Source organism: Babylonia areolata, chromosome 16 (assembly GCF_041734735.1).
Source record: "Babylonia areolata isolate BAREFJ2019XMU chromosome 16, ASM4173473v1, whole genome shotgun sequence".
NCBI lineage: Eukaryota > Metazoa > Mollusca > Gastropoda > Neogastropoda > Buccinidae > Babylonia > Babylonia areolata.
In genome coordinates, this window is record NC_134891.1 from 18,002,858 (window position 1) to 18,023,197 (window position 20,340).

Below are 20,340 nucleotides of genomic sequence, written 5' to 3' on the forward strand. Positions count from 1 at the left end.
CCAGCTGTGTTGGTCAGAAAATTTGAGCAACACTTCAGATCCTTGATTGAAAAGTCCCAGCCTTCCCATTGGAGTGCACAGCTCAAGTATTTAAAGGATGTTATAAAAAGAAAACTTGATTTTCAGTGCGTCCTCTCCTTCCTCCGCTTTAACCTGCATGGAGTGAGGAAAACTGGAGTAAAGTGCACATCCCAAGGACACAACACCATGCGAAAACACACACACACACATATATACATATCCATATATATATATATATATATGCATTATTTTTTGTGTTTTTGATCTGATCAAACGACAGCAGAAAGTTTGTGAATAACAATTGTGGAACTTCTTTCTGTTCTCATTTTTTGTTGGTTTTTATTGGACTACATTTTTTCATGACCCTGAGTGATTTATATCTGTTTCCCATAAATATCATTGTTTGTGCGCTGTTCTCCAGATTTGATGAAAACTTTTTTTTTTTAAGAAGAAAAAAAAAGAGCATTTTTACGCAAATGACTGAATGAACAAATGTGTATTAAAATATATATAATTTTATATATTTCCCTCTTGTCCCTCAACCCTTTTATATATGCAATAAAACAACCAAAATATCATGTGTGTGTGTGTGTGTGTTGTTTTGTTGTTTTAAGATTGCATGATTTTGTTCAGTACTGGAAACTGCTGATAACTAACAATGACACATTTCATATTTAGTTTAACCAAGAGCAATGAAACTGAAGAGCACATCAGGTTCCCTGTATGCAAGCTGCATGCGCACAAAGATCAGGCTATGTGTTTTACACAGAACAATGCAGTTCAGAGTGGGCAGTCTTCTGTTTGTGGTTTAGTGCCTGACTGAAAAAACACCCGAGTCCCCACTATACTGATCAGTAAAATTATTAAAAACAATAAAAAAACAACTTCCTAGGAACCCCTCAGTCTGTCTCCACCTCTCCACAGCTGCTTTCAATGTCTTCGTATGAGTGATGTAATAGGACACAGGACAGGCTCAGACACTTGTCAGGGTCTGCACTAGTGGGTCACGGTAAATATGATAGATCAAACTTTTTTCTTTTTTTTAATACTTTTTTTTTGGCTTGTTGATCTTTACTGGGTGCAGTGCAATAAGTTATCATATCACAGTTTGAGAGGGGGGCTTGTGGTATGAGAATTATAAACGACTCAGAAAGAAAAAAAAGTCCTTAATGATGCGGGTTAAAAGAAGACGGACTAAAACAAAGCTGGATTCTAAAACTGAGCAAGCACTTCCAAGCACATGAACACGGCTTACTACACATTTCCTGCACAAAGTGCTAAATTTATTGTGGAATGTACACCCAACGTTTCAACACTAATTATCTTCTGCAGTGCAGACCACAAGTGCACAAAGTAACACACAATGTGTTTTTCTCTACTTCTAGAAACAACAGATAATTAATCATCTAATACCAGAGCAGAAAAACAAAGACCAACAACAACCTCATCTATATTTAATTATAAATACAAAATTATAATAAAAACACTGTAGTCATAAGGATTCCATATTCTATCACAGAACCTAAGCGACAGTGAATTCAAACATATGAAACCACTTATCGAAAAAAAAAACAATGCAACTAGGCCATCTATGAATAAAAAGAACGACAAACAAAGGATTCTGAACTGCTGAAACAAAAACATCACAAAAAAGAAGAGAACAAAATTAGAATAGGAAAACAGAGAAAAAAATGAGGGAGACGATCAAGAAAGACAGACATGTTAAACATTACTCCCCCACCCCGCCCCCAAAAGAGCAACAAAAACCAAAATAATACTGTCCACTTAGTATGGCTGAATAATGCAGAGACTCATGTACCTGCAATTTTTATAATGCTTGTTTATAAACACTGCACAAAAATGATTTATAGCTAAATATTTTATTTCATTTTCCAAATACACATATACAAATAAAATATTTCATATTAAACCACAATCTTGGCTTTGTGTGTGTGAGCGCGAGCATACGCACATGCGTATCTACATGTATTTGTGACAACCATAATGTGTTCTTTTGATTATTTGTTCAAGAGATATAAAATTCTGTTTAGTTTTCACAGACTGGACTCGACCGCCCTCTGGTTTCAAGCAGAAGTTGCGTCTGGTAAATTTCTCCATTTGTAAACAATGCTGCACTTAAATTTGCAAGTCTATTAAACAAAACTGCACTAACATTAAAAACATGAATTGAAATGTGATCTTTAAACAAACCCTTACTTGAAGCACAAGACTTTCAAACAAAACTGCGGTTAAAAGGACATCAGGACACTCGAACTCTAGTTACAGAAAAAACTGTAATAAATTTTTTTTAATTTAAAGTAAAACTGCACATAAAAAAACAAACAAAAAAAACAACAACAACTGAAACACAACACCAGTCTTTAAACAACAAGTTTGTAAACATCACCAGATTTTAAACAAAAAGGACTTCCCTGTCTACTCCCCCAATCAAATACATAATAAAATAAAGAAAGATAGATAGATCATTAATAAACACTCTGCACTGTGTAGACTACTCTAGACTACAGTGAGCGACAGCTACTGGCTATTCTGCCTCATGTGCAGGTAACTCTCTGAGACAGCCCTGCACCAACGTGGAATGCGAGTCGCCATAAGCGTGTTCATCACATGCCATTGCAGGGATTCCAGGATATATATTTTTCTTCCCTTTCACTGACATATTGCACGTGATCAAGTGCAAGACAGCGCTACAACAGAAGGGGTCGCCTTGTTGGTGTCTGGGGCACTGGGAGTCAAGCTTGGTGATGGCTTGTGGGACTGCTGCATACCTGCATGATCCCTTTAGAACCATGCCTGACTTTATACGTCCTGCAGGAGCATGAGGGTACCTGGAAGGGTTCTGGCTCTATAAATAACAAGGATGTCCAGGCTGGGGCCAAGCCATTTGGGGTGACTTTACCTCCGAGAACTTGGCTTTAAGACCATGGAAACTCGTATCCTGAAAAGAACGTCTCCTCTGCCATACAACCCTGCCAGCTTCCTTTCGCCTACCTTTGGGTGACGGAGCGGGAGTATGGGAGGTTTGGGACCTCGACAAAGACTGAATGTTAATGCTGTTACAAAGGCGGTTCGACTTTTAATCAAAGGCATTGTATAGATAAAGAATGAATTGTTTAACAAGATTTTCATTTGTTGGTGACATTGACATGAAAAGCTTACCAACTAAACATTGTTGGTGACATTGACATGAAAAGCTTACCAACTAAACATTGTTGGTGACATTGACATGAAAAGTTTACCAACTAAACAAAGTTGTATGAAAAAATAATTCTGGAATAAACTGTTCTGTAACATCTATCAGTTCTGACCAGTCTAGCACAATTAATGTACTTCCTCTTCTTTCGATTTGGTGCATGATGGCGTAATCATATCTAAACGTTAGGCTGTCTCTTGTGATACTGATGGACAAACAGTTCTGAAGCAACAAATGTAGAACGCCTTGGCAAAGGGGAGGAGAGGAAGGAAGCAGAAGAACAGTTGACAGTTCTGAGGACCCCACTGGATGGGGACCTGACTGTTCGTGGTGACTGATGTGAAGCCGGAGAAGGTAACTTCCCCCCCCCCCCCACACCCACTCCCTTCTCTCTCACTCCCCACTCAGTCCTGGTCTTGGAGGATCCAGAAAACCCAGACTGGCCCAGTAGGAAGGTCCTGGTAGCCTCAGTGACACCCGCTAGAAAGTTCATGACATCCGTGCATCTGATTCTATCTCTGCTTTTCGCTCATGTTTAAAAACTCATCTCTTTAAAACGTATCTATAAGCACTCTCAGCTTCCTTCTTCAACACCATCCATGTCAGCTCACTTTGAATGCATGAAGAGTGGAAGAGGGAGAGTTGGGGGTGGGAAAGGGAAGGGTTTTGAGAAAGAGTGGTCATGAATGATTTATGTTATTTGTAATATTTTCTTTCAAGTAAAGCGCCCTAAGCTCTTAGAGAGAAAGGGCGCTATATAAATGTATATAATGATTATCACGTAAAGTCTGATGACTCCCCATGCTCTGGTTCAGACGTCACACACCTTGAAGAGGACAGAGGGCGAGGAGGAACTTGGGTGAGGCACCCTTGAAGGAAGTCACACAGCGGGTCATTCCAGAAGTAAAGTTTCTTCCGGTCTGCTGGCTTTTTTGCTCACATTACTTACATAACAGCATTTCTTTTCTTACATTACTTACATGACAGAAATCTGGTGTTTGCATACGGGGCAGGACAGCCAACAGATGTTGTTTCTCACTCTTTAACAGTACATCATGTGTGACCGAACCGTACATACATATCACAACATTTTTTTTTTGTTAGTGAAAAGGCACACAACTCTCTGCAGTCCTAAATACGCCTTACTGACCACAGTCCTCAACTGCATCGCCAGTTTGGGGAAATCTGCACAGAGCTGCTGCTTTTCCTTTTGACACAGGCTCATTGAACACGTAAAGGTATCACAAAGTTTCACCATCCAAGACAGCAGCGCTAAAGCTGCAACTCTCCCCCCCCACCCCCGCCCCCAACCTCCCAATCACCACCCGGTTTTGTTTCTTTTCATGATGATGGCATGAGCAATCTTCTCCCTCTGCACCTCTGAGAAGTGGAGAATCCTGACAATGGCCCTCAAGTGCTCGTCACTGGCGCTTTTGTCCGTGGTTAAGTAATGGAAGACGGAGTCTTTGAGAAACCGCAGGGTGGTTTCTGCCTCGGTTCCCGGTATCGGCATGGTGTGGTAGCTCTCGTGGCGTTGTATCGTCTGCCACTTGGCCAGCTCAGCCTGGGTCCGCACCAGCTTGTTGTACAGCTCCTTCTCTGTGGCCTCCTGGCTCCGGCCCCCTTTGCGCTTCAGCTCCATCTGCACATTGACATGGTATTCCGCTGTCAGACCACAGCGAGACACGACTGCAAGAATGCATCCATTGGTTTCTACTGTTCGTAAACAAGTAGAAAGGCTGACAAGCTCTTGTTTGTCCAGTGACTTCCGTCCGTTGATTTCTACTGTGAGGTAACAACTAGAAATCATGGCAAGTACACATATGTCCATTGACTTCTACCCACTGATTTCTACTGTTGGATAACAACTAGAAAGGCTGGCCAGCATATGTATGTCCAGTGACTTCTGTCCATTGATTTCTGCCATAACAAGAAGAAAGGATGACACAATTACATGGATATCCAATAACTTCTAACGACACACGTATATCAACTGATTTAATCTGTTAGATAAAAACGTATAAGAATGACGCAAATATATCTGCTGATTCCTGTTAGATAAAAAAAAAAAAGGATGACACTATTGGTTTCTACTGTAGGAGAACAACAAAAAGGATAGTACAAATATATCCACTGATTTCTGTTGTTAGATGACAAGAAGAAAGTGTGATATTAATATATAAATTGATTTCTATTAGATAACACAAAGAACTGATGTCACAAAATATATTCATTGATTTCTACTGTTATATAACAAGAAAAAGTGGCATACATGTATCAACTGATTTCTACTGTTAGATAACAACAAGAAAGGATGACACGTGTAACATGATGACCATGATGCCACAGAATTAAAACACATGCAACACGTTAAACTTGGGTGATCTGCAGTATGATGACACATGTACCATGACAAAGAATGACGACGCAAGTAACATATTAAACATAGGTGACCCACAGAATGATGACACACGTAACATGCTATAAACACAGGGGATACACAGAATGATGACACACGTAACATATTCAACACAGGTAATCCACCAAGACCTCTCAATTCCACTCGCTCATCCTTATTTTGGCAACAAATCAAATGATACGATCTCCGTCGTCTTTTCCTTCATTCGGGAACTTGAAGTTTCCGCCTTTTCCTGTATCTTCCTGAGAATGTTTTAAGTGCAGGCCCCTTCGGATCCTCGCCATTTAGGCATCCTTACACCGTATTCATGTGTGTGTGTGTGTGCTGTGTTTGTTCCTGTTTCCATGACCTGGTGAATATTGACACGGCTTACCGTGTCCGCTGCATCTTCTGCAGGACCGCAACAATCCAATTAGAACTGTTTAACCCTTTCACCGCCAAGCTTGCATTTATGCACAGGCGTGGTAGAGGACCCATGTCACTGAAAGGTGACCATTCATTGGTCTGTTATCCATGAACCTACTGCTCGGTGGAAGGATAGGCCATATTTTCTATACATCACAGGGGGAATCCAGCTAGCTATTTTTAGCCACCGCCTTTTCTGTGTTTATACCACAAGGGAATTTTGTACTCTAAACTGACTGGCAGTGAACGGGTTAAACAGACCAACAGGTACGAACTCGTTCTGAACAAGATACAGCGTATTTGTGAAGTGTGTCCGCATGACAACTTACCTCTTCCTCGTGTTCAAATATTGCCGACTGTCTTCCTTTGTTGTACATCTCCAGAAAGATCTCCTCCGACTCCGCCAGTTTATTTCTCATGTCCTTCTGCACGTCCATGAAACGATTCATGAATACAAAGTATGCCAGACAACAGTCCAGAGCAGACTGACAGTAAAGAAGAGATCGAAAAATCACGTGAAAGAGGGAGAACCCGAGAAAGACAGGGAATGGTTGAGAAAGTGAGATCAGTACAAACAATCGCAACGAGCAAAGGAAAGATGGCGCAGAGAGGCAAACAGACAGACAGACAAACTTACCAACAGCCATACATTTCGACCAACAGAGACAAAATACGTGGAATGCGTGGAGCAGTCACCAGATAATTCATTATGTGTTAGCATAAGTGTAGACACAGTACGTCTCTCTTGTCACTCTCCCAGTCGTGTTCACAATTCTGTCTATCACTTTCTTGCTCTTTGCACTCAAACCGCCATGCCAGCACAAAGAACAGATCGACTTTCGTTGACTCTGCCGATACACATTCGAAATGTCCACCATGACCATAAATGCTGCAGAACTGTGGCCTCTAGCTCTCCGTGTGAAAACAGTAATCTGTGATTTTTACTGGTGTCACGCTGATTATGTAAAAACTCTGCCCTTTGCACTCTTTATATATGTTATCATTGATTCTATGAAATCTCCCATTTTTGTGCTTTCAACAGATCGTATATATACTGGTTCCACGAAAGCTCCAACATTTTTGCTTTTTAATAGATGTTATTTATTATTACGTTATTGACAGGCTCCAAACAAATGTAAGGATCCATCAAGAATTTAGCCTCAGAACTAAGCTAAAGGTTTACAAAGCTGTTGTTCTGCCCTTACTGCTGTGATCCTCACACTTGGACTGTATACTGTCTGCACGCAAAACAACTCAACTCTTCCAGCTGCGTCACCAGGGGGAAAATCTGTACGTCTACTGGCAGGATCACATCCCTGACACAGACATCCTTCAGAAAGCTGGGATATAAAGCATTCACGATCTACTGATGGAGTCCCAGCTCCGATGGACAGGATATGTTGTCCACTGACTGAAGAGACTGTTCTATGGAGAGATTTGTTCAGGGAAGATATGTTGTTACTCTGTTCTATGGAGAGATTTGTTCAGGGAAGCGCTCCCACGGGGCCAGAAGAAGGACAAAAAAAGACTCCCTAAAGACCCCTCTGAAGCGCTGCAGCATTGACCCAAACACATGAGAACATCTAGCCTCTGATCGCTCAGCATGGCGCAGCCACGTCTAATCTGGTGTCGCTGCTTATGGGTGTCGCTGCTTATGAGGGGCAAAGGATCGACAACGCCATTCTGAAACGCCAATAACGCAAGGAGAAGCCACTTACCCACCTACACCTGGCCAGCACCAGCTACACCCCTATCCACAGTGCCACAGACACTTCAGAGCTCAGACTGGACTCATGAGACATTTACAGACCCATCCAGCATGTGAAGTTCATGCTCATCTTCCCTTGAGATGGAAAAACTACATTGATTTCAAGAAAGCGTCAACCTTTGTGCTTTTCATAGACGTCGCACTGATTATATGAAAGCTTCCCACCTTTAATTGTGCTTTCCATATATGTTATTGATTCTATGAAGCTCCAACTTTTTGCTTTCCATGAATATTGCGGTTTTTATTGATGTCACATCAATTCAATGAAAGCCCCAAACTTTGTGCGTTTTATTCATGTCATGTTGATTTCGTGACAATTCCGTTGTTTTGGGGGGGTTTTTTTGTGTGTTTTTTTTTTTCAATAGATGTCACACTTACTCTGTAAAAACTCAGACCTTTGCATTTGTTATTAAATTGATGTCATGTCGATTCCGTGAGAATTCCGATTATTTACAGCTGTCCTATCAATACTGTGGAAATTCTGTAGTCTGTTGAAAATTCCGACCAACTCTCAACTCCAGACCGGTGTAACAGACCAGACTCTACCCTGTCCAGAGTTTAACCCCGTATAAAGTGGCCTAGTCCAGACCCCCCCCCCATATAATCTGGCACTGGCCAGAATATACCCCCGTATAAACTAGCCTGGGCTACATTACACCGAGGGTAATGTTTGGCCAAGGCCAGTTTATATCCTCTGGGCAATTTTTATACCCCCCTCTTTTTCTCTGAAAAACACTGATATTTGAAGGGTGTGAATATTGCCAAAAGTTACAACCTTAGTATAAAGGCTAGGTGAACTGCGATGGATTTCTTTTCTTTACACAGCGTTTACCCTACAAGGGGCTTTTATTCAAAATGGGGGGAAATGGGAAACAGGTATGTGCCTGAAATATTCATCTTCAAAGTCGGTTTTCAATTTTTAAAGAGATATTTCAAAGAAGGTGTATGGATATTACACATATTAAGAGGTTTGGGTATCCATAAACAATATTAAACGTTTTACAAAATATAAACCTTATTCTATACATGGTATTCTTTTACGTTTTTGTTTTAAATTACCATCTAATTCCCCATCTGCGACAGTTAAACATCTATTTGAGAGGGAGAGAGAGAAAAACAGAAAATGTCAGACAGACAGACTGACCGACCGAGATAGCGACAGAGAGACAAAGAGCCAGACACACACACACACACACACACACACACACACGCACGCACACACACACACACACACACACACACACACACACACACACACACACATACACAGGAGAATGCAAAGTTGGGGGCATATGAAACATGGAAGTTCTCTGTGTGTGTCGGTCTTTTTCTGTGTTTCCAACTATAAGCATTCTAACCACCTCCTATCCTGCCCTATCCTACATATCTTTATGCCTGTATCTATTCAGTAAAATATTTTTCGTAATTCCCACTTTATCACTTTAACCGGCTGAAAAACAAAAACATAACCACATAATCATGTTGCACAACAAACTGGTTCAAAATCACATCCCCTTTCTCTCTGTGTGTGTGTGTGTGTGTGTGTGCGTGCGTGCGTGCGTGCGTACGTGTGTGCGTGCGTGCGTGCGTGCGTGCGTGCGCGTGTGTGTGTGTGTCTGTCTGTCGCTGTCTCTGTCTGTACATATCTGAAGGCAGCATGTTGCAAATATATGCAAACTGTGTTACTTTGCATCCATTCGTCATCTCCTGACTGAAGATGCAACCAAACCTCTCCACTGTGTCTTTGTGCTGTCCTGCATGGATTATTGTAATTCCCTACTTGTTGGTTCGCCCAGCTACCTCATTGCTAGGCTTCAGAAAGTCCAGAACTATGCTGCTCATTTTGTCTTTCGTTCCTGTAAATTTGATCACGTCTCTCCTCTCCTTCGTACTTTACACTGGCTCCCAGTACAAGAAAGAATTATTTATAAAGTCGTCTCTCTCTGTTTCAAGTCCATTGAGGCTTCTGGTCCACAGTATCTTTCTGATCTCATTCATCTTAACATACCCTCACGCCAGCTCCGCTCTTCTTCTGACACCCGTATGCTTAGGATCTCCCCTGCTCGAACCAAAACGTATAGCCAACGCAGTTTTTCATACCATGCCACATTTCTTTTGAATCAACTTCCTCAACCTCTCCGTCACTCATCTTCGCTGCAATCTTTTAAATCCAGTCTAAGACCCACCTTTTCCCCTCCAGATTAATTCTCAACAGCTCATCCGCTTCCAGTATGAACTAAAATGACTATTTGTGAGTGAGTGAGTTTTGATAGTTTTACGATTTGTTGTCGGTATTTCTGATTGTGTACTATTTACGATTGTTTGCTATGACTTTTGTGTGTGCGTACTCGTGTGCTTGCGTGTATTGTGTGTAGGGTGGAGGGTGGGTGAATAGTTTTCAATGATGTTTGGTATCTTGTGTTCAATTTTTCCTTTTTGATATTTACATATGTGTTCTATTTGTAAACGCCTCGGGCTTATTTTCAAGATAAGGCGTAAATAATAATAATAATAATAATAATAATAATGTCTCTCACTCTCTCTGAGTCTTTCTCTCTCTTTCTCTCCCTAATTCCCCCCTCTCTTCATTTCAAATAGATGTTTGTTTAAGTGTCACTGATGGAGAATCTGACGGTAATTTAAAACAAGACGTAAACGAATATCATATATGGAGTAATGTTTATAGTTAGTCAAACGTGTAGTGTCGTTTATAGATACCCATCACTCTTAATATGTACAGTATCCATACATCAAATGACATGAAATGATACTTAAATAACTAACAACACACGCAAACACACACAGAAAGACAAACCTACACAGAAAGACAAGACATATAAATAAACACTCACACACACTCACAGACACACACACACGTGTGCACGCACGCATGTGCTCACACACACACTAATACACATAAACGTTGTTCACACACACACACACACACACAGACACAGGCACACACACACATGGGGAGGGGGGGGGCGTAGGATTGGGTAATCCCAAGTGCTGTAAAACACCTCCTTTAACCCCCCCAATACTCCAAATCCCAACCCTGTCCTATCCTCCTACCACTCCCCTACCCTACCCTCTCTTCTTCCTCTTCTCATCCAATCCTACCCTCCCTTCTTCCCACTCCCCTATCCTACCCTCTTTTCTTCCTCTTCTCATCCATTCCTACCCTCCCTTCTTCCCACTCCCCCTATCATACCCTCTCTTCTTCCTCTTCTCATCCATTCCTACCCTCCCTTCTTCCCACTCCCCCTATCATACCCTCTTTTCTTCCTCTTCTCATCCATTCCTACCCTCCCTTCTTCCCACTCCCCCTATCATACCCTCCCCCTTCCCTTTACCCGTCCCCCTATAATTTCTTACTTTTTTTTTTACTTCTCCTCCTATTCTACCCATCCTTTCTAACCCCCCCCCCTCTTACCCCTACCCTACCCCTCCTCCTTTACCCCTACTCTCTCCCTTTACCCCTACCCTACCCCTCACCTAACCTTCCTCTAATCTACCCTACCCTAACTTCCTCTTTACCCCTATCCTACCCCTCCCCCTGTATTACTCCTCCCACCTTTACCCCTACCCTCCCCCTTTACCCCTACCCTACCCCTCACCTAACTTTCCTCTAATCTACCCTACCCTAACTTCCTCTTTACCCCTATCCTACCCCTCCCCCTGTATTACTCCTCCCCCTTTTACCCCTACCCTCCCCCTTTACCCCTACCCTACCCTACCCCTCACCTAACCTTCCTCTAATCTACCCTACACTAACTTCCTCTTTACCCCTACCCTCCCCCTTTACCCCTACCCTACCCTTCACCTAACTGTCCTCTAATCTACCCTACACTAACTTCCTCTTTACCCCTATCCTACCCCTCCCCCTGTATTACTCCTCCCCCTTTTACCCCTACCCTCCCCCTTTACCCCTACCCTACCCCTCACATAACCTTCCTCTAATCTACCCTACACTAACTTCCTCTTTACCCCTACCCTCCCCCTTTACCCCTACCCTACCCTTCACCTAACTGTCCTCTAATCTACCCTACCCTAACTTCCTCTTTACCCCTATCCTACCCCTCCCCCTGTATTACTCCTCCCCCATTTACCCCTACCCTCTCCCTTTACCCCTACCCTACCCTACCCCTCACCCAACCTTCCTCTAATCTACCCTAACCTAACTTCCTCTTTACCCCTATCCTACCCCTCCCCCTGTATTTCTCCTCCCCCCTTTACCCCTATCCTCTCCCTTTACCCCTACCTTACCCCTCACCTAACCTTCCTCTAATCTACCCTACCCTAACTTCCTCTTTACCCCTACCCTCCCCCTTTACCCCTACCCTACCCCTCACCTAACTTTCCTCTAATCTACCCTACCCTAACTTCCTCTTTACCCCTATCCTACCCCTCCCCCTGTATTACTCCTCCCCCCTTTACCCCTACCCTCTCCCTTTACCCCTACCCTACCCCTCACCTAACCTTCCTCTAATCTACCCTACCCTAACTTCCTCTTTACCCCTACCCTCCCCCGTTACCCCTACCCTACCCCTCACCTAACTTTCCTCTAATCTACCCTACCCTAACTTCCTCTTTACCCCTATCCTACCCCTCCCCCTGTATTACTCCTCCCCCCTTTACCCCTACCCTCTCCCTTTACCCCTACCCTACCCCTCACCTAACCTTCCTCTAATCTACCCTACCCTAACTTCCTCTTTACCCCTACCCTCCCCCGTTACCCCTACCCTACCCCTCACCTAACATTCCTCTAATCTACCCTACCCTAACTTCCTCTTTACCCCTATCCCACCCCTCCCCCTGTATTACTCCTCCCCCTTTTACCCCTACCCTCCCCCTTTACCCCTACCCTACCCCTCACCTAACCTTCCTCTAATCTACCCTACCCTAACTTCCTCTTTACCCCTATCCCACCCCTCCCCCTGTATTACTCCTCCCCCTTTTACCCCTACCCTCCCCCTTTACCCCTACCCTACCCCTCACCTAACCTTCCTCTAATCTACCCTACCCTAACTTCCTCTTTACCCCTATCCTACCCCTCCCCCTGTATTACTCCTCCCCCTTTTACCCCTACCCTACCCCTCACCTTTTCCGCAAACATTTCTGTACTCAGCACGATAGATAGTCCAAAGTCTGTTCGCCACATGGAGAGTTTAATGCTCACGTAATCCTGTTTTAGTGCATTTGATATATTTAATGTGTCTGGGCGCGTGCACGCGCGTGCATGTGTGTGTGTGTGTGTGTGTGTGTGTGTGTGTGTGTGTGTGCGAGCGTGAGTGTGCGCGCGCATGTATGTGTGTGTCTAAAAAAAAAAACGTGTGTTTTCAAGGAATGTACTTCGTTTTAATCTAAGCATTATTTACTTGATATTTTTATTGTTTGGTGGATCATGTTTTTTTTGTTGTTTTTTTAATTCATTCATTGAACGCATTGGATTGAGCTGTTGTAATGTTTGATGTTATGTTCTTATCTGGTTCAATGATGTAAGGCGCTTTGAGCAGCATTAGTACTGGATATCGCGCCATGGAAAAGTTATGGATTATTATTATTATTATTATTATCTCACCTTCCCCTATTCTACCCTACCCTAACTTCCTCTCTACCCCTATCCTACCCCTCAGTCTTTATCCCTCCCCCAACACTACTCCCCCCCCCCACCCCTTTATCCCTCCCCTATCCTTCCCTGTTTTCTATCCTTACCCACCCTTCTATCCCCTTTCTACCCCTCCACCTTGAGCCATCCCAAAGCCTCTAGACCCCCAGCCGCTATCCTACCGCCTAACGATCCGTCATCTCCACTGTCGAAACTCGACTGCTTGGGAGGCACTATATAAATTTCAATTATTATTATATCAATATTGGTATTACTGTTATCGTGTGCGATCGTGTGCCGTGTCTGTGTGCGTGCATGCATGCACGTATGTGTGTTTGTGAGTGTATACGCATGTGCGCGTGTGCGTGTGCGTACATACACGTGCACCGACAGTGCTCGTTTGTGTGTTTATGTCTATGTGCGTGTTTGAGTTTGCCTGCGCATGTGTTAAGTATGTGTGTGCATGCGCAGGCATGTGCGTGTGTGCACGTCATTTGATATATTTCCTTCTACACACTTGTGCTGCTCCACTTACGAGTTAGCTAATCCGACTGGGTGCTGGAAGCTAATCATCACCATCCCTCCCCCCCCACCCCCCGCAAGCCCCCTACACACGCACACAATCACACACACACACACACACACACACACGGAACAATAACCTTTGAAAAATAAAAACGGACAAACAAAACAGACTCCCACCAAAGCAAGCCCCAAACCAGAAACCAACCCACCACTCACCCTGACATCATCCAACTGTTGCTGCAGCAGGGCCATCTTCTTCGTGGTCTCTGCGTGCGAATCCTGGAGCGACAGCACCTCCTTCCGGGCCGCCTCCGCCGAGGCCTGTGCCTCTTCCACCTGTTCCTGGAGCTCCTTGCATTCCTGAAAGTGTACGTCACCACCATGAGCGCTGCGCAACACTGTTGTATCAGTTAAATTGATGACGATGATGATGATGATGATGATGGTGATGATGATGATGATGATGATGACGATGATGATAATCGTGATGATTATGATGATGGTGATGATGATAATGGTCATGACGATGGCGATAATGATGGTGATGATCATGGTGATGATGATGATGATGACGATGATGATGATGACGATGATCCGCCGAGGCATGTGCCTCTTCCAGCTATTCCTGGAGCTCCTTGCATGCCTGAAAGTGTACGTCACCACCATGAGCACTGCGCAACACTGCTGTATCAGATAAATTGATGATGACGACGATGATGATGGTGATAATGATGATGATGATGATGGTGATGATGATGGCGATAATGATGGTGATGATCATGGTGATGATGATAATGGTGATGATGATGGCGATAATGATGGTGATGACCATGGTGATGATGATGATGATGATGATGATGATGATGACGATGATCCGCCGAGGCATGTGCCTCTTCCAGCTATTCCTGGAGCTCCTTGCATGCCTGAAAGTGTACGTCACCACCATGAGCACTGCGCAACACTGCTGTATCAGATAAATTGATGATGACGACGATGATGATGGTGATAATGATGATGATGATGATGGTGATGATGATATGATGATGATGATGGTGGTGATGATGATGGTGATGATGGTGGTGATGGTGATGATGATGGTGATGGTAATGGTGGGGATGATGATGATGATGATGATGATGATGATGATGGTGATGATGATGCCAGAGCTTCTTCCAACTCATCTTGAATCTCCCTGAGTGCCTGATAGTGAACGTCATCACCACGAGCACAGCGCAACATTGCTGTAATAGACTGATGATGATGACGATGGTGATGATAATGATGGTGATAATCATGATGATAATGGTGATGATGATACTGATGATGTGAACACACACACACACACACACACACACACACACACACACACACACACACACACACACACTACTAACAAGCACCATCACCAATCGTGATAATGATGATGATGATGATTGCAACAACGACAACAAAAGCAAGAAGAAACATAACAACCAACTCCAACCATCACCAATGATAGTAATTACAGTTAGTAGTATTAATAACAAGATGATGACGGTGGTAACAACGGCGACGACAAGAATGATGATGACCACACACACACACACACACACACACACACACACACACACATGTAACTATCCAAATTACAAGGGTCTTCCAGAAAGTCCACAGAAATCCTTTTTTGGTTGTATGCAATACATATGTGTATATATGCAGCAGCAGAATCCATAGTGATTTCACGAAGTCTCTGAAATCATGTCACTCATGACATATGCGCTGGAAACGTGAGAAGCATGGGAGTCTGTGAGTTGTCACTGTGTGAGCTGATCAAAAGGTATATTACTCTGCTTGCAGCTCTCTCACTCTCTCTCTCATCATCATCATCATTACTATCATCATCATCTTCTTCATCATTATCATCTCTCTCTCTCTCTCATATTGCACTTTTATATTATTATATATATTTTTTTTCTCATTGCATTATGATTATGTACCTTTAAATGTTTACTGTGTATTTGAGTGAATTTGAATGTCATGTATGTACTTCTATAACCTTTTGATATCCTGTGAGTATTTTGATTTCATTTCTCTTTGCCCTGAGGGCTGGATGTAAAAGAGCATGCGCATGTTTATTCCACTTCCCTCATTTAAAAAAAAGTTCGTTCTCTCTCTCTCTCGCTCTGTGTGTGTGTGTGTGTGTGTGTGTGTGTGTGTGTGTGTGTGTGTGCCTTTGTGTGTTTTGAATGGTTTGAACACTTTCGGAACCTATTTACTCAGAACGAGGTTATAACTTGAGCCGATGGTGAAGTGCAACCTGAGGATTCAAATATATCTGATGAACTCAGTCATGCCATTTCAGAAGAAGAAGTTGCAGATGCTATTCGGAAATTAAAAAAAAAAAAAGAAAAAAAAAGGCAAGGCTTGTGGTGTAGACAATACTTTGGCAGAAATGTTAAAATCAGCTGATAATAGTGTTTTAGGGTCTGCTTGATAAAATTACGGATTTTTTGCTCCCAATAGATGGGTCATTTATCAGGAGAACATTCAAATGTAATTCAAATTACGCATGTAAACGTTGTAACGTGGTCGAATATGAAGATTATTTTATAAACAGTTGTGTCCTTTACAATAACTTAAGGCAAAAACATTTTAAATTTGATGATCAATTGTATGTTTATTTGCTGAAGAATGGCTCTATTTGCAGTATTCGTAAATCTCTGTGTGATATATTTAATGCCCTGGAGATACAGTAGGAATTCTTTGACATCAATGAAGAAATCTAGAATCAATTTACAATGCACAAGAAGCACTTTCGTTCCACTGGTTTACGTTAGTATGTATTTCACATATGTTGTCGCTACGTGATCACCATATTGTGTACTTTTGACCTCTTTCTTGGGGCCGGAGGCCTGGAGATTAAAGGTTTTGTTCTTGCCTTTGTGTGTCTGTATCTCTGTGACACAAACACGCACACGCACATATATATATACGCATGCGCGCGCAAACACGATCAGAACACACACACACGCGCGTGCGCACGCACACCTCCACTTTTGTGGAAACACAAAATATCTCCCTTCCTCTCCCTCTGCCTTCATCCTCACCTCCCCTCCCCCATGCACAACCCGACCACAACCACCCCTACCCCGACCCCGACCCCCCAACAAACCCACTTCCGGTTCCACCCTCACCACTCTCCCCTATCCACCCCATCCACCCCCCTACAAGAACCCGGATGCAAAGTGTGAGGACACACCTGGGTCTTCGCCTCCTCCACAATCTTCCTCGTGTCCTCAATGTCTTGGCCTTTGTCCTGCAGCTGCTTTCGGAGGTCCTTCACTTGAGCCCTGAGCTGCTTCAGAGCCAGGTCCTTTCTCTGAGATGGCGTCAGATACACACCAGTGGGTTCAGGAGCCACGCCATGGTCCTGATGATGAATTTCAAAGCGCAGTCGGCTTGTCACGTTGTCCCTGGAGGATACAAGAGAGATAGTTTCAGTTTCAGTTTCACTTTCTCAAGGACAAATTCATATAGGCCACACCACATCTGCTTGGCAGATGCCTGGCCAGCAGCATAACCCACCGTACTTAGTCAGGACTTGAGCTGATGGATCTAATATTTTTGTGTGCCTATCACAGTGGTTTTCTTTTACAGAATTTTGCCACGGGACAACACTTTTGTTGCCATGGGTTCTCTTCAGGACGCCAAGTGTGTGCCGCACACTGGATCTCTGTTTATCGTCTCATCCGAATGACAAGACGCTCGGTTTGATTTTCCAGTCAAACTTGGGAGAAAAGGCGAGAGCGGGATTCGAACCACGACACTCACGGACTCTGTATTGGCAGATAAGAGTCTTAACCATTCTGCCACCTTCCTCCTTAAGAGAGAGAGAAGGTTTGGAACAGACGCACGTAAAAACATGTACAGCAACAAAAGCGTTGTCTACTGCAAATCTCTATAAAGAAAAATCCACTTTGATAGGAAGTCAAAAACACTTACGGGCAGAAAACAAAACAAAAGAAAACAAAAAAACAAAAAGAAAGAAAGAAAGAATAGTACTGCACTAGTCTGTGGCGACGCGATCTCCCTGGGGAGAGCAGCCTGAATTTCACACAGAGAAATCTGTTCTGACAAAGAAGTAATACCATAAAATATAATGCAATACAATACGTCAGCGTATGCAACAACAACAACAGCAACAACTAAATAGAAATGAATGATAAAAAGGAAAACAACATGAACTACTCAGATAAACCCAAAGTTGTCAATGTGGACAGTTTAAAGACAATAACTAATGTATGTCGTGAATAAGTAACAACAACAACAACAAAAGACAACATTCAGACTTGGGAATGGAATAAGCACTGCGAATGTTAAAAGCAAACACAAACAAACAGACGACATTTAGATTATCCCTGGAGTTGTGGACAGTACAAAGACAATAGTTACTTCAATTCAGTTCACGCTGAACATTGCCTTACCAATCCACTGAAGGCATGGCGACCAAAAAAAAAAAACAAAGGAGAAGAATACGAAAGAAAAGGCATCTGTGAAGCAAAACCTCCTGTACAAATTACAAACCATTCCCTGATATCAAACACACATTATTTCAATCACGCAAAACGGTTGTTACCCCCACCAGACGGCTGTCTTGCCAGTGCAAATCGTCAGTTACAGATAAAAAACAAAACAAACAAAAAAACTACAACATTTGTTACAAATAAATTCAAATGAAATGCGAAGGTGGCAGAATGGTTAAGACGCTCATCTGCCAATACAGAAAGTACGTGAGGGTCTGGGTTCGAATCCTGCTCTCGCCCTTTCTCCCACGTTAGACTGGAAAAAGGAACGGAGCGTCTTGTCATTCGGATGAGACAATAAAGCGAGGTCCCGTGTGCAGCACGCACTTGGCGCACTGAAAAAGAACCCATGTCAACGATAGTGTTGTCTTCTGGCAAAATTCAGTAGAAACCCACTGTGATATGTACACAATTATACATAGGCACACACTAATGGTCTGACAAAGCGCGCCGGGTTATGCTGCTCGTCATGCATCTGCTTAGCAGATATGATGAAGCAAATATGGATTTTTTTCCGAACGCGCTGACGCCTCCTTGAAATACTGAAACTGAAAAGAGATCTTCATTTGTAGAAACTACACTCTAAAATTCAAAATATCAATCCCTCTGCGTCTGAGTAAAAACAATCGAGCAAAAGAACTGCAAAAAGGCGCTCTCTCGGGTGAACAGACATAGTTCTTTGTCTCAACAGAAAGAGCAGGTGAGAAACAAAGAAACAAACAAAACTAAACAAAAATTAAATTTTATTTTTAAAAACCGAGAGAGAGAGAGAGAGAGAGAGAGAGAGAGAGAAAAAAAAGGGAGGCCGTACCATGATTAAGATATATCTAAAAAAATCCTAAGGGTGATAATGACAATGCACAGATGAAAACAAAGCTAAAGATGATGATTCACAGTGGTTCACTCACCTGGATAACGCCAAGGGCGCACAAGACACAGCCACTGCAGAGCAGCATTCAGACTGACTGGAGGTTCTCCGCAGCTTGGTGGGCATCCTGACAGGAGACGGTGGGAACGACTTTGCTGACGATGTAGTTGGTGAACTGGCGACCCACTTGGAAACAGCCGGCAGGTCGCAGTCGCCAACAGAGCCCAGGGTCAAGCTTCGACAAACGCGTGCAGGGCTGTTCTGCGGAGTGTTTCTGCCAGAGGACAGGACTGTGACCATGGACTGCGTAGAGTTCTTTCTCCGCGGAATGCCGGAACGTCTGGAGTGCTTCGGCGACGGGTCCGTGCTGGATTCGTCCGTCAGACTCCGCGATTTTTGTAAAAGAACTTTTTCTTCGCGACCTTCCGTGCGGACTTGAGGCTGTTCCGATTCTGTGCTGGAAGTGGGAGAGTTTGTTTTGGAGGAGCCATTGTCTTTTGTGTGTGGCTGTGCTTTTGAGACGAGTGGAGTGTCTTTTTGAGTCACGGGCGACGTCAGTGATTTTGTTTCCGCTTGCTCGCGCTTCGGTGTCGTGTGTTCCTCCGTTCCTTGGTAGTCATCAGTCCCCAGATGGGTCTCACATGTTACAGTCTTTTGTGCGTCAGAACTGCGTCGGTCGTGACTGTCGCTTCCATTTTTGGGTGCTTGTAAGTCTAAGGACTGATGGGCTCTGATTTCTGAATGCACCACCAGGTCCGACACCTTGCACTGATCTTTGCAGTCGTTAATCGCTGACTGCTCCTTTTCTTCGTGGAGACAGAAAGCGTCTTTGTTTCTGGACAGTTCCAGCATTTCTGACTGCACGTTCGTGGTGGGGCTACGTGTCAGAACCTCGCCACACGGTCTCACTTGGGTATCTTCTTCTTCTAGAGAATCAATAGTCAGAGATG

General features: G+C 43.4%; 1 protein-coding gene across 1 annotated transcript in view; it reads right to left on the bottom strand.

Moving 5' to 3' along the window:
• Nucleotides 1–1,858: 1,858 nt before the first annotated feature.
• Nucleotides 1,859–20,340, bottom strand: part of LOC143290897 (uncharacterized) — a 24,335-nt gene continuing 5,853 nt past the window's right edge. Inside the window, exons 2-6 of the mRNA XM_076600452.1 lie at nt 19,431–20,340; nt 17,199–17,412; nt 14,177–14,320; nt 6,389–6,484; nt 1,859–4,877 (exon numbers count right to left, since the gene is read on the bottom strand). The exon at nt 19,431–20,340 is cut by the window's right edge and continues 161 nt beyond it. Coding sequence (XP_076456567.1) covers nt 4,554–4,877; nt 6,389–6,484; nt 14,177–14,320; nt 17,199–17,412; nt 19,431–20,340 — 1,688 coding nt within the window. The 3' untranslated portion in view covers nt 1,859–4,553. The remainder of the gene's footprint in view (nt 4,878–6,388; nt 6,485–14,176; nt 14,321–17,198; nt 17,413–19,430) is intronic.